The sequence below is a fragment of the Leucopleurus acutus genome (genome assembly GCF_964270905.1).
Source record: "Leucopleurus acutus genome assembly, chromosome: 16".
NCBI classification, from domain to species: Eukaryota; Metazoa; Chordata; class Mammalia; order Artiodactyla; family Delphinidae; genus Leucopleurus; species Leucopleurus acutus.
In genome coordinates, this window is record NC_139158.1 from 63,456,501 (window position 1) to 63,472,480 (window position 15,980).

Genomic DNA, 15,980 nt, shown 5'->3' on the forward strand with positions numbered 1-15,980 from the left:
TGCCAGCTCTGGGCCTTCCGCCAGGAGCCGCCGAGGAAGAGAACACATGAAGTCAGCGCCCTTTATTACTGGGCTTAAATGACTGCTTGTCAGAGTTATCAGGCAGCCACCCATGCCAGAGGCCCCTCTAACACTGCACCCAGGGCAGGAGGTGCCTCCTTGCTGATGCTTTGTTTCTCTGACAACAGGGTCAGGGGGGACTACAGATCTTTAGCTATGATGAGCTTCTTTCCAGAAAGAGAACTGACAGCTGCATGCAGCTTTTCGCTCTTAAGGGCTGGAATTGGAGTTCTTGTTACCTTAAACTAGTAACACTGCCTACCATTTCCTGAACCCTCACTTGTGCAAAGTTCTGTGCTAGGCCCTTTTCTTGCATCATTACATGTGATCCTCACTATACCTCAACTACCCCTCTAGATAGGCAATGCTGTCACCACATTTGCAGCTGAGGAAATCAGGTTCAGAGAAGATAAGACAGTTTGTAAGTGATGGAGCTGTTTGTCTCTAGAACCCCTAAGCACCACCAGTGCTATTCTCCTGAGTGCCCAGCAGGATCACAGCTCTGATCAGGGAGGATGAGACAGAACTCAATCTCCTGTGCTCCTCCGAGAACTGACCAAGTGCTGAAGGGAAGCCAACAGGAAGAAGCGAGGTGTGCACCCTGCTCAGCTACACCTAAACAACGTGCACGTGGCCTACTTCCGCACAGGACCTGGATATCCAGCTCATGAAGGTTTTCTTCAGGTTAATGGCATGGCATTCTCCTCTTGCAGGTCAAAGGTCAGGGTGACTCAATGGGTGTAAATCTGAGATGTGGAGACAAACGTGTACACACCCAAACACTATATAGCAAATGACTCAGAAACTCAGCTTGGCAAAGTCACGCAGTCCTGTAGCCTCTAGGAAGGGTCCAGCTACCTCAGTGAGCATCTTCCTAAAGCTAATCCAAGTCACTGGCTTTGGGCTTCTTAGGTAGCTGGTAACAGCTGCACCATTCCTATGAAAAAGCTAGTGACAATGTAGTGCCAAAAAACATGGAGACCAGAACCCCCTGCAACAGTGCCTGGGGACAGGCGCCCTGGAGGGCCTGTTCTCACAAAGCTGGCACTGCAGGGGCCAGAGTGGAACTTCATATCCAGGCACAGGAGGGCAGCTGCAGAGGAGGTCAGGTATCTTCATATCTTCTGTCCCCAGAACTCTGAGGTCCTGGCCGGGGTTGGGTGGAGGGGAGGGTGTCACAAGATGGTGGTGCTACTGTCCACCCAGGAGCTGTCTGTGGCCTTTCACGTGCCAACAACAGAAGCTGCTGGAGAGCTGGCTACACAGAGTGAGGAAAGGTGCTCCGGGCTCCCTGCTTCTCTCAGCCCAGTGGCTGGGCCTGACCAGAACAAGGGCAGGAAATGTGGACCACAGACAGCTGGAGAGCTTGGCTGAGTAAGGCTGCCAGGATTCTGGAGCCTGCCGGGCCAAGGAAGAATGGTTTTCTGTCAGATACCAGGCCAAGGCTATGTCATGGGAAGGAAACATCGACTCTGAGCTTTTATAGACTAGGAACCGTGTGCATTGGTTCACTGGCCATGGAGAATGGCAGGAAGGTTAGAGCAGAGAACTCAAGCTCTTAAAATCTAAATCAAACTCTTCCAGCCTCCCTGGACCACACAGGCATATCTATGCCTGTTGGTGCCTGTTTTCCCTTCTCTGAAGCTAGGATAATAGAACCATTTCTGGGACCTACTATAAGTGATCTCTCTCAGGAGCCTGGCATGGTGCAGGGGACTGAGCATAGATTCTGGAGCCAAGCAAACCTGGGTCTGAATCCCTGCTCCATGCTTACTGACTGCGTGACTCTGGGAAAATTGTTCCACCTCTCTGAACGGCAATTGCCTCAACTATAAAATGGAAGTGATAATAAAATAATGCCTACCTCCAAGAGTTGCTGGAAGGGTTAGGCATGAATATTGTCAAAAAGCCTAGAAAGGTGGGATGGACAACACATGTTAGCCCTCTTACACTGCAGAAGAGAGCTTTATAGGCAACCCTTTTGAGGGAAACGGATCAGATGATTAAACAGAGCTGCAGGTAGCCAGCCTCCCGACTAATACATCCTGAGTCCCTTTGAGCAAACTGTCACTGGGATGCTGATGAACACCCAAAAAGATCCACTTTTTCCAAGGATACCTTCCACACCCCAACACTGCTCTTGTTTAAAACAGCGACTGGGCTCAGCAGCAATGTGGGTTCAAGTACCCCAAAGTGAGGCCAGGGGAAATACAGGGCTCCAAAGCACTGTCTCTGCACCCTGTGCTCACGCGTGATTCTATTGCTGCGTGCAGCCAAGCCACTGAAGCGACTGAGGGCAGGGTTCCCTGGGCAAAAATGCCACAAACCTGATAGCAGATGTTCCCAGTTTGAAGGGCACCTGTAAAGCTACAAATGACTCTGTGGACAAAAACCCAGCAGGTCCAACCACTTACTTTAGCTTTATGGCTAAGGGGATGGTGTAGAAGAAGACGTTGATCTGAAACACACATACGAAGAAGAGGCTGAAGTGCTCAAACATCTCTGCAAAGAAGTACCAGAAGAGGCCAATGTTTGGAGTAAGATCTGGAACGGAAAGTCTGGAATAAAGATAAAAAAGGGAGAGAAAAAACACAGAGAAGTTATGAATGATCTGCTTTGACCTGGTTTTCTCCTGAAGGCTTTGGTCGCTGCTGGGCAGTCAAGGATGACTTTGTCTCCACAGAGGTCAGGATGTGAGGGGCTCTCCAGGCAACCGGGATATACGTAATTAACAAAAACAAGGGGCAGAGACACAGAGAATAATAACCCATAAAAAATATTGCCTGAACCAAACTCTGGCATGCATCAAAGAGCTGAGACAAGGCAGGGATTCGTGCTAGAAATCAAAAGACCAGCCCCTCTTTTACTGCCCAAGATATATGTGCTCAAAACCAGGAGATGCCCAGCACTGTAGCAGAAGAGGAATGGGTTTGAAATAAACAATACCTATTTTGAGCATTCTAAAGACTTGTCTGGAAGACAAGGTCAAAGATCCTGTTCCTGCCCATTCTTGTTCCACATGCCCACAGCAGGAGCCAGAAGACTGAGTGCCTGACACTGCAGTGAGACGTCTAGGGGCCCGAGGAACCACTGCCAGGTTCTGGCTAGGATCCCAGACCTTGTTTGAGAAATAAGGGTTTAACTGGAAAACTTTTTGTCTGGTTATATCAGATAAAGATTGGCTGCAATTCTGGCCGTTCTAAAAATTTTACATTACATTAAAAAATATATAAGGGGTTGAAACTGATGTCAATTCACAATTTTAAAAGTACAACAAGTAAAGCATGGAAAGGGAGAGACAGGCAATAGTTCATGGTCAGATTTCTCTGACAAAGGCCTCCACCCAGGGCAAGTCTTTGCTTCCTGCTGTAACTACATGTCCTTTTCTGTGAAATGAGGTAAAGAACACAATCTGTGGACCAGCAGAAAACTAGGAAAAGTTATTCATCGGCGTTATAGACTCTTATCTGAGGCAGAGCATGAAAAGCTGAAGGTTACTAAGTCATTGTTAGGCTCAGCCAGGATTTAACACAAATAAGCAGCCCAGAATCCCAAAGGGGAGCCTGCCACAGATCCCTTTCCCACCCTGGCAGGTTTAAGTGTCTATCACCCACTGAGCTGTGAGTTCCTTCAGGCTTGGGCAGTTATCTTCCTCAGCATATCACAGACAGAATATGTGGAAATGCCTGCAGAATTCATCCTGTAAACACTTTTTGATTTTCTCTAAAAGTCTGACATATTTTATTGGCTTTATTTTAAAACTGCTGGAGACCCTCTTGCAATAGAGGAATACATCCATTACTGTTTCGGATTGAATCAAAACCTCCTAGTCAGAGGCTGGTAGTTGCTCTGGATGTTCCCAGAGAGTGTTCTTTAATCGCACTAGATCAAGCCAGTGGTCCTCAAAGAGTGTTCCCTGGACTGGCAGCAACAGCATCACCTGAAAATTTATTAGAAATGCAAATTCTGGGGTCCCTACTCCAGACTTACTTTATCAGAACCTCTGGAGGTGGGGACCAGCAATCTGGGTGTGGAAGCCCTGCAGGTGATTCTGATGCACACTAAAGTTTGAGGACCACTGCTCTAGATGCTGCCTGTGCTTGCTCGCCCTCTGATTCCAGGTGGAGCTGTGAAAACTAGATTAGCTTCCAGAGGTTTTCTAATGAGGTCATTACTTACATGAAGCCATAGACTGCAGGGATGAAATCCCAGGAACTGAGAAGGAAGAAGGAGAGGCAAACAATTACCACCAGGCTTCCCAAGTACATCGTAGCATACTCCCAAGAGAAGATCCAGAAGGCTTTGCTCTTCACTTTCACGGGTATGTATTGCCGCTGGGAGAGAAGGCAGAATGGTACATTTAAGGATCTCAAGGACAAACAGCAGTTATCAGACTAAACTTCAAGATCCCTCCTGGAAAACACAGGACACAGAATAGGTGAAAATCAAAGGATTGAAAATATATGCTAGGTAAACACTAACCAAAAGAAAATTAGTTATTGTTACCAGATAAAATAGACTTTAATGTAAAACGTAATGCAGAGATAAAGATGTTCTATCATGATAAAACGTTCATCAGAAAGATATTACAGCTCTAAACTTGCAGGTACCTAATAACACAGTCTCAAGGTATATAAAACAAACTTGGACAGAGCTACAAAGGAAAAAATACACAAATCCATCATCAGTGGATAACTAGTAGATCTAATAGACAAAAATCAGTAATGAAGTAGAAATATGAATAACACACTTCATGAATTTATTCACAAAAGATCTTAAAAAACAAATACACTCGGGCTTCCCTGGTGGCGCAGTGGTTAAGAATCCGCCTGCCAATGCCGGGGACATGGGTTTGATCCCTGGTCCGGGAAGATCCCACATGCCATGGAGCAACTAAGCCTGTGCGCCAAAACTACTGAGCCTGTGCTCTAGAGCCTGTGAGCCATAACTACGGAGCCCGTGTGTCACAACTACTGAGCCTGTGCTCTAGAGCCCACGAGCCACAACTACTGAGCCCCTGTGCCACAGCTACTGAAGCCCACTCGCCTAGAGCCCTGCTCTGCAACAAGAGAATCCATCACAATGAGAAGGCCACGTACTGCAACGAAGAGTAGCCCCCATTCGCTGCAACCAGAGAAAAGCCCGCGCACAGCAATGAAGACCCAACTCAGCCAAAAACAATAAATAAAATAAAATAACAAAATAAACAAATTTATATAATATAAAAAGACAAATACACTTATAAAACAGTGTACCTGGAGGATTCACATTCATTTAAAACATTTTGGGGGATTTATAAAAACTGACCACATACCTGAAACAGGCCATAAAGCAATATCAACAGACTTTAAGGAATCTGTATCATACAGACCTCATGCTCTGACCATAATGCAATTTCTCAAAATCTTTAATAAAAAGATAACCTATAAATACATTAGGAAAGTGTTAAACACTTTTGCAAATAACTCAGGAGTCAAAGAAGGAATGATAACAGATAGCTTTGATGTTAGAAATTAATGGCTGGGACTTCCCTGGTGGGGCAGTGGTTGGGAGTCCTCCTGCCAATGCAGGGGACACGGGTTTGAGCCCTGGTCCGGGAAGATCCCACATGCCGTGGAGCAACTAAGCCCGTGCACCACAACTACTGAGCCTGCGCTCTAGAGCCCGTAAGCCACAACTGCTGAGCCCGTGTGCTGCAACTACTGAGGCCTGCGTGCCAGGAGCCCGTGCTCCGCAACAGGAGAGGCCACCGCAATGAGAAGCCTGCACACTGCAAAAAAGAGTAGCCCGGGCTCACCACAACCGGAGAAAACCCATGCGCAGCAATGAAGACCCAAAGCAGCCAAAAATAAATTTTAAAAAAAGTTATAAAAAAAAAGAAATTAATGGTTATAAGAGAATTCCCTGGCAGTCCAGTGGTTAGGACTCCGTGCTTCCACTGCTGGGGGCCTGGGTTTGATCCCTGATCGGGGAACTAAGATCCCGCAAGCAATGCAGCACAGCCAAAAAAAAAGAAAGAAATTAATGGTTATGAAAATACCTTATATCACTATTCAGGTAATACAGATAAAACAGTACTCTGAGGGAAACATACAACCATATTAACCATATTTGAATGGAAGGCTGAAAATAAATAAACATCCTTTTTAAGATATTAGAAAAAGAACAGAATACACTTCAAAAAAAGGAAGGAAATAATAAAAGTAAGAGTAGAATCTGTGGAAACAGAAAACAAAGTTATAACACAGGCACGCCTCATTTTACTGCACTTTGCTTTATTGTACTTCACAGATACTGCGTTTTTCACAAACTGGAGGTTTGTGGCAACCCTAAGGGCACAATTTTTCCAAAAGCATTTGATCACTTCATATCTCTGTGTCACATTTTGGTAATTCTTGCAATATTTCAAACTTTTTCATTATTATTGTTATGGTGAGCCGTGATCAGTGATCTTTGATGTTACTATTGTAATTGCCTTGGTAAACCATGAACTGCATCCATACAAGACAGCGAACAATTGATAAATGCGTGTGCTCTGACTGCTCCATTGACCAACTGTTCCCCTGTCTCTCTCCCTCTCCTCAGGCCTCCCGATTCCCTGAGACATGACAATATTAAAATTAGGCCAACTAATACCCCTACAGTGGCCTCTAAGTGTTCAAATCAAAGGAAGTGTTGCATACTTCTCACTTTAAATCAAAAGCTAGAAATAGGCTAGCCTGAACCAAGATGGCGGAGTAGAAGGACGTGCTCTCACTCCCTCTTGCGAGAACACCAGAATCACAACTAGCTGCTGGACAATTATCAACAGGGAGACACTGGAATACCCAAAAAGATACCCCACATCCAAAGACAAAGGAGAAGCCACAATGAGATGGTAGGAGGGGCGCAATCACAGCAAAACCAAATCCCATAACTGTTGGGTGGGTGACTCACAGACTGGAGAACACTTATAGCACAGAAGCCCACCCACTGGAGTGAAGGTTCTGAGCCCCAAGTCAGGCTTCCCCACCTGGGGGTCTGGCAACGGGAGAAGGAATTCCTAGAGAATCAGACTTTGAAGGCTAGTGGGATTTGATTGCAGGACTTCAACAGGACTGGGGGAAACAGAGACTCCACTCTTGGAGGGCACACACAAAGTAGTGTGCACATCGGGACCCAGGAGGGAAGGAGCAGTGACCCCAGGAGAGACTGAACCACACCTACCTGCTGGTGTTGGAGGGTCTCCTGCAGAGGCGGGGGGGGTGGCTGTGGCTCACCGTGGTGACAAGAACACTGGCAGCAGAAGTTCTGGGAAGTACTCCTTGGCGTGAGCCCTCCCAGAGTCTGCCATTAGCCCTACCAAAGAGCCCAGGTAGGCTCCAGTGTTGGGTTACCTCAGGCCAAACAACAAACAGGGAGGGAACCCAGTCCCACCCATCAGCAGTCAAGCAGATTAAAGTTTTACTGAGCTCCGCCCACCAGAGCAACACCCAGCTCTACCCACCACCAGTCCCTCCCACCAGGAAACCTGCACAAGCCTCTTAGATAGCCTCATCCACCAGAGAGCAGACAGCAGAAGCAAGAAGAACTACAGTCCTGCAGCCTGTGGAACAAAAACCACATTCACAGAAAGATAGACAAGATGAAAAGGCAGAGGGCTATGTACCAGATGAAGGAACAAGATAACACCCCAGAAAAACAACTAAATGAAGTGGAGATAGGCAACCTTCCAGAAAAAGAATTCAGAAAAATGAGAGTGAAGATGATCCAGGACCTCGGAAAAAGAATGGAGGCAAAGATCGAGAAGATGCAAGAAACGTTTAACAAAGACCTAGAAGAATTAAAGAACAAACAAACAGAGATGAACAATACAATAACTGAAATGAAAACTACACTAGAAGGAATCAATAGCAGAATAACTGAGGCAGAAGAACGGATAAGTGACCTGGAAGACAGAATGGTGGAATTCACTGCTGCGGAACAGAATAAAGAAAACAGAATGAAAAGAAATGAAGACAGCCTAAGAGACCTCTGGGACAACATTAAATGCAACAACATTTGCATTATAGGGGTCCCAGAAGGAGAAGAGAGAGAGAAAGGACCAGAGAAAATATTTGAAGAGATTATAGTCGAAAATTTCCCTAACATCAGAAACGAAATAGCCACCCAAGTCCAGGAAGCGCAGCGAGTCCCATACAGGATAAAAACAAGGAGAAACATGCCGAGACACATAGTAATCAAATTGGCAAAAATTAAAGACAAAGAAAAATTATTGAAAGCAGCAAGAGAAAACGAAAACGACAAATAACATACAAGGGAACTCCCATAAGGGTAACAGCTGATTTCTCAGCAGAAATTCTACAAGCCAGAAGGGAGTGGCATGATATATTTAAAGTGATGAAAGGGAAGAACCTACAACCAAGATTACTCTACCCAGCAAGGATCTTATTCAGATTCGATGGAGAGGTCAAAAGCGTTACAGACAAGCAAAACCTAAGAGAATTCAGCACCACCAAACCAGCTTACAACAAATGCTAAAGGAACTTCTCTAACTTGGAGACACAAGAGAAGAAAAGGACCTACAAAAACAAACCCAAAACAATTAAGAAAATGGATATAGGGACGTACATATCGATAATTACGTTAAACGTGAATGGATTAAATGTTCCAAGCAAAAGACACAGGCTTGCTGAATGGATACAAAAACAAGACCTATATATATGCTGTCTATAAGAGACCCACTTCAGACCTAGGGACACATACAGACTGCAAGTGAGGGGATGGGAAAAGATATTGCATGCAAATGGAAATCAAAAGAAATCTGGAGTAGCAATACTCATATTAGATAAAATAAACTTTAAAATAAAGAATGTTACAAGAGACAAGGAAGGACACTACATAATGATCAAGGGATCAATCCAAGAAGAAGATATAACAATTATAAATATATATGCACCCAACATAGGAGCACCTCAATATATAAGACAACTGCTAACAGGTGTAAAAGAGGAAATCAACAGTAGCACAATAATAGTGGGGGACTTTAACACCTCACTTACACCAATGGAGAGATCATCCAAAATGAAAATAAATAAGGAAACAGAAGCTTTAAATAACACAATAGGCCAGATAGACTTAATTGATATTTATAGGACATTCCATCCAAAAACAGCAGATTACACTTTCTTCTCAAGTGCACACAGAACATTCTCCAGGATAGATCACATCTTGGGTCACAAATCAAGCCTCAGTAAATTTAAGAAAATTGAAATCATATCAAGCATCTTTTCTAACCACAACGTTATGAGATTAGAAATCAATTACAGGGGGAAAAAGAAGTAAAAAACACAAACCCATGGAGGCTAAACAATATGTTACTAAATAACCAGATCATTGTAGAAATCAAAAAATACCTAGAGGGCTTCCCTGGTGGCGCACTGGTTCAGAGTCCGCCTGCTGATGCAGGGGACACGGGTTCGCGCCCCGGTCCGGGAAGATCCCACATGCCACAGAGCGGCTGGGCCCGTGAGCCATGGCCGCTGAGCCTGCGTGTCTGGAGCCTGTGCTCCGCAACGGGAGAGGCCACAGCAGTGAGAGGCCCGTGTACCGCAAAAAAAAAAAAAAAAAAAAAACCTAGAGACAAATGACAATGAAAACACAACATCCAAAACCTATGGGGCACAGCAAAAGCAGTTCTAAGAGGGAAGTTTATAGCAATTACAAGCCTACATCAAGAACAAGAAAAATCTCACATAAACAACCTAACCTTACACCTAAACGAACTAGAGAGAAAAGAACAAACAAAACCCAAAGTTAGCAGAAGGAAAAAATCATAAAGATCAGAGCAGAAATAAATGATATAGAAACAAAGAAAACAATAGCAAAGATCAATAAAACTAAAAGCTGGTTCTTTGAGAAGATAAAAGAAATTGATAAACCATTAGGCAGACTCATCAAGAAAAAGAGGGAGAGGACTCAAATCAATAAAATTAGAAATGAAAAAGGAGAAGTTACAACAGACACTGCAGAAATACAAAGCATCCTAAAAGACTACTACAAGCAATTCTATGCCAAAAAAATGGACAACCTGGAAGAAATGGACAAATTCTTATAACCTTCCAAGACTGAAACAGGAAGAAACAGAAAATATCAACAGACCAATCACAAGGAATAAAATTGAAACTGTGATTAAAAATCTTCCAACAAATAAAAGTCCAGGACCAGAAGGCTTCACAGGTGAACTCTACCAAACATTTAGAGAAGAGCTAACACCCATCCTTCTCAAACTCTTCCAAAAAATTGCAGAGGAAGGAACACTCCCAAACTCATATTATGAGGCCACCATCACCCTGATACCAAAACCAGACAAAGATACTATAAAAAAAAATTATAGACCAATATCACTGATGAATATAGATGCAAAAATCCTCAACAAAATACTAGCAAACAGAATCCAACAGCACATCAAAAGGATCATACACCATGATCAAGTGGGATTTATCCCAGGGATGCAAGGATTCTTCAATATATGCAAATCAATCAATGTGATATACCATATTAACAAATTGAAGAATAAAAACCATATGATCATCTAAATAGATGCAGAAGAAGCTTTTGACAAAATTCAACATCCATTTATGATAAACACTCTCCAGAAAGTGGGGATAGAGGGAACCTACCTCAACATAATAAAAGCTATATATGACAAACCCACAGCAAGCATCATTCTCAATGGTGAAACACTGAAAGCATTTCCTCTAAGGTCAGGAACAAGACAAGGATGTCCAGTCTCACCACTATTATTAAACATAGTTTTGGAAGTCCCAGCCACGGCAATCAGAGAAGAAAAAGAAATACAAATTGGAAACGAAGGAGTAAAACTATCACTGTTTGCAGATGACATGACACTATACATAAAGAATCCTAAGGATGCCACCAGAAAACTACTAGAGCTCATCAATGAATTTGGTAAAGTTGCAGTATGCAAAATTAATGCACAGAAATCTCTTGCATTCCTATACACTAACAACGAAAAATGTGAAAGAGAAATTAAGGAAACACTCCCATTTACCATTGCAACAAAAAGAATAAAATACCTAGGAATAAACCTACCTAAGGAGACAAAAGACCTGTATGCAGAAAACTATAAGACACTGACAAAAGAAATTAAAGATGAAGCAAACAGATGGAGAGATATACCATGTTCTTGGATTGGAACAATCAATATTGTGAAAATGACTCTATTACCCAAAGCAATCTACAGATTCAATGCAATCCCTATCAAACTAGCAATGGCATTTCTTACAGAACTAGAACAAAAAATCTTAAAATTTGTATGGAGACACAGAAGACCCGAATAGCCAAAGCTGTCTTGAGGGAAAAAGCGGAGCTGGAGGAATCAGACTCCCTGACTTCAGGCTATACTACAAAGCTACAGTAATCAAGACAATATGGTACTGGCACAGAAACAGAAATATAGATCAATGGAACAAGATAGAAAGCCCAGAGATAAACCCACGCACCTATGGTCAACTAATCTATGACAAAGGGGCAAGGATATACAATGGAGAAAAGACAGTCTTTTCAATAAGTGGTGCTGGGAAAACTGGACAGCTATATGTAAAAGAATGAAATTAGAACACTCCCTAACACCATACACAAAAATAAACTCAAAATGGATTTGAGACCTAAATGTAAGACTGGACACTATAAAACTCTTAGAGGAAAACATAGGAAGAACACTCTTTGACACAAATCACAGCAAGATCTTTTTTGATCCACCTCCTAGAGTAATGGAAATAAAAACAAAAATAAACAAATGGGACCTAATGAAACTTGAAAGCTTCTGCAAAGCCAAGGAAACTACAAACAAGACGAAAAGGCAGCCCTCAGAATGGGAGAAAATATTTGCAAATGAAGCAACTAACAAAGGATCAATCTCCAAAATATATAAACAGCTCATGCAGCTCAATAACAAAAAAACAAACAACCCAATCCAAAAGTGGGCCGAAGACCTAAATAGACATTTCTCCAAAGAAGACATACAGATGGCCAAGAAGCACATAAAAAGCTGCCTAACATCATTAATTATTAGAGAAATGCAAATCAAAACTACAATGAGGTATCACCTCACACCAGTTAGAATGGGCATCATCAGAAAATCTACAAACAACAAATGCTGGAGAGGGTGTGGAGAAAAGGGAACCCTCTTGCACTTGGTGGGAATGTAAATTGATACAGCCACTATGGAGAACGGTATGGTGGTTCCTTAAAAAACTAAAAGTAGAAGTATCATATGACCCAGCAATCCCACTACTGGCATGTATACCCAGAGAAAACCATAATTCAAAAAGACACATGCACCCCAATGTTCATTGCAGCACTATTTACCATAGCCAGGTCATGGAAGCAACCTAAATGCCCATTCACAGACGAATGGATAAAGAAGATGTGGTACATATATACAATGGAATGTTACTCAGCCATAAAAAGGAATGAAATTGGGTCATTTGTAGAGACATGGATAGATCTAGAGACTGTCATACAGAGTGAAGTAAGTCAGAAAGAGAAAAACAAATATCGTATATTAATGCATATATGTGGAACCTAGAAAAATGGTACAGATGAACCAGTTTGCAGGGCAGAAATTGAGACACAGATGTAGAGAACAAATGTATGGACACCAAGGGGGGATAGCGCCGGGGGGGCTGGTGGTGGTGGTGTGATGAATTGGGAGATTGGGATTGACATATATACACTACTATGTATAAAATGGATAACTAATAAGAACCTGCTGTATAAAAAAATAAATTAAATTTTAAAAAGTAAATCAAAAAGAAAACAAAACAAAACATTGAGGCAAGACCGTCTACCAGCAAAAGATTATGATTCACTGAAGGCTCAGATGATGATGGTTAGCATTTTTAGTAATAAAGTATTTTTTAATTATGTACTTTTGGGGCTTCCCTGGTGGCGCAGTGGTTGGGAGTCCGCCTGCCAACGCGGGGGACACGGGTTCGTGGCCTGGTCCGGGAAGATCCCACATGCCGCGGAGCAACTAAGCCCGTGAGCCACAACTACTGAGCCTGCGCTCTACAGCCTGTGCGCTACAACTACTGAAGCCTGCATGGCTAGACCCCATGCTCTGCAACAAGAGAAGCCACTGCAATGAGAACCCCGCGCGCCACAACGAAGAGTAGCCCCCACTCACCACAACTAGAGAAAGCCCGAGCACAGCCCAAAATAAATTAATTAATTAAAAAGAAAAAAGTATGCCAATGTCTTTAAAAACTGAGGCAAAATGGATAAAGTCTATGGAAAATATAAACAAATGGTTCACTTAAAACGCTGGTGTTATTAAAAAACAAAAGGTGGAGATAAAGGAGATGACAATGATCCTTGACTGGATCTTGAATCCCATCTCTCCCCCAAAATGCTATAAAAGTTATGTATAAATTGGGGAATTTGAATTTAGAGTGTATACATTAGATAATATTAATCTCTGAAAGCTAATCTTCTGAGGTGTGCTAATAGTATTATGGTTATGTAGAAGAATGCTCTAGTTCTTAAGAGTTACCTGCTGAGTATTTAGAATTGATATGTCTTATTGTCTGAAACTTTTCTGCAAATGAGTTAGGAAAAGAAAAACGAAAAAAAAAAACCCTATATATCTATAGAGATATAGAAAAGGAGAATCCAAAGTAAGGGTATTTATTACATTAGTCTTTCAACTTTTGTGAAAGCATGAAATAAAAAGTTAGGGAGGGACATCCCTGGCGGTCCAGTGGTTAAGACTCTGAGCTTCCAATGCAAGGGGCGCAGGTTTGATCTCTGGTTGGGGAACTAAGATCCCACGGACTGCACAGTGCAGTTAAAAAAAAAAAAAAAAGGGAAAAGCTAATTCAAGAAGACATAGAAAATTTGAATGGTCTTATAACCATTTAAGAAACTGAATTAGTAATGAAAATTTCTCCCATAAAGAAAAGAGCAGGGGACTTGCCTGGTGGTACAGTGCTTAAGAATCTGCCTGCCGGGGCTTCCCTGGTGGCACAGTGGTTGAGAGCCCGCCTGCCGATGCAGGGAACACGGGTTCATGCCCCGGTCTGGGAAGATCCCACATGACGCGGAGCGGCTGGGCCCGTGAGCCATGGCCGCTGAGCCTGCGTGTCCGGAGCCTGTGCTCCGCAACGGGAGAGGCCACAACAGTGAGAGGCCCGCGTACCACAAAAAAAAAAAAAAGAATCTGCCTACCAATGAAGGGGACGTGGGTTTGAGCCCTGGTCCGGGAAGATCCCACATGCCGCAGAGCCACTAAGCCCGTGCGCCACAACTACTAAGCCTGCACTCTAGAGCCCACAAGTCACAACTATTGAGCCCGTGTGTCACAGGTACTGAAGCCCATGCACCTAGAGCCTATGCTCTACACAGCAAGAGAAGCCACCACAATGAGAAGCCTGCACGCCACAACTAGAGAAAGCCCATGCACAGCAACGAAGACCCAACGCAGCCAAAAATAAATAAAATAAATTCATTTTTAAAATTCTATCTAGAGATAATTATTGGAAAAAAAGAGCAGGCCCAGCCAGTTTTACAGGAAAGTTCTAGCAATATTCAAGAAGCAGGTGATTTTAATCTTACATTAACTATTTCACAGCAAATATTATAAGCTTGATACCAAAATCAATTACCGACACAAATGCAAAAATACTAAGTGAAATATTATCTAATTCAACATCACATGAAAAAGATCATGATAAAGTTGTGTTATGACTAGGTTGGGTTTATTCCAAAAATTCAAGGTTAGTTCAAGATAAGAAAAGCTATTGATATATGTATCACAAACAGCTTAAAGGTAAGAACTCATGTCAGTATCTAGATATATGCAACAACTACTCATAATAAAAATAACAAACAATAAGATAATTCAGTGGAGTAGCAGGGTATAAAACTAACATACAAATAGCCATGGTGATCATTTTGTAATATACAGAAATACTGAATCACTACGTTGTGGACCAGGAACTAACATAGTGCTGTAGATCAATTATACTTCAAAAACAAACAAACAAACTCATAGAAAAAGAGATCAGATTTTTGGTTACCAGATGCAGGGGAATTGGATGAAGGTGGTCAAAAGGTACAAACTTCCAGTTATAAGATAAATGAGTACTAGGGAAGTAAAGTACAACATGATAAATATAATTAACACTGCTGGATGTTATATAAGAAAGTTGTTAGAGCAAATCCTAAGAGTTCTCATCACAAGGGAAAATATTTTCTTTTCTTTCTCTTTTATTTTCTATCTATATTAGATGATGATGTTTACTAAACTTATTGTGGTAATCGTTTCATGATGTATGTAGGTCAAATCATTGTACTGTATACCTTAAACATATGGTGCTGTATATCAATTATATCTCAATAAACCTGGAAAGAAAAAAAAGACACAAACAGCCTTCATATGCACAAATAATAGACAATTATAGGATACGATGGCAGAGAAAACATCAAGGAAAATAAAACTTAGAATTAAATTTAACAGGAAATGTGTAAAACCTATTCAAGAAAAATTTCAAAACACTCCTGAAAGACACTAACACAGACTTGAACAAATGTACAGATATCCCCTGTTGTTGTTTAGGATGATTCAACATCATCAGTTCTCCCTAAATTAATTTATAAATTCAATACAACAATGCAATCCCAATAAAAATGCCAACAAGCTGTTTTATGGAATTAAACAAGATGATATTAAAGTTTACATGGAAAAACAAACATGCAAGAATAGCTAGGAAAACAGTGATAAGGAAAAATCATGAAGGGGAGACTAGCCCTATCACACATTAAAATATACTATGAAAGCTGTATAATTAAAATAGTACAATATTGGCACATAAATAGACAGACTAGTAGAATAAAATAGAAAGCCAGCATTAGAC

The 15,980-nt window shown here is 42.0% G+C and overlaps 1 protein-coding gene across 1 annotated transcript in view; it reads right to left on the minus strand.

The window, feature by feature from the left end:
* The window catches only part of PIGU (phosphatidylinositol glycan anchor biosynthesis class U), a gene marked incomplete at its 5' end in the record, with an annotated part of 110,448 nt that overhangs the window by 25,242 nt on the left and 69,226 nt on the right, over window positions 1-15,980 (minus strand). Inside the window, 2 exons of the mRNA XM_082858212.1 lie at window positions 2,475-2,618; window positions 4,240-4,394. Of these exons, the coding sequence (XP_082714338.1) occupies window positions 2,475-2,618; window positions 4,240-4,394 (299 nt within the window). The remainder of the gene's footprint in view (window positions 1-2,474; window positions 2,619-4,239; window positions 4,395-15,980) is intronic.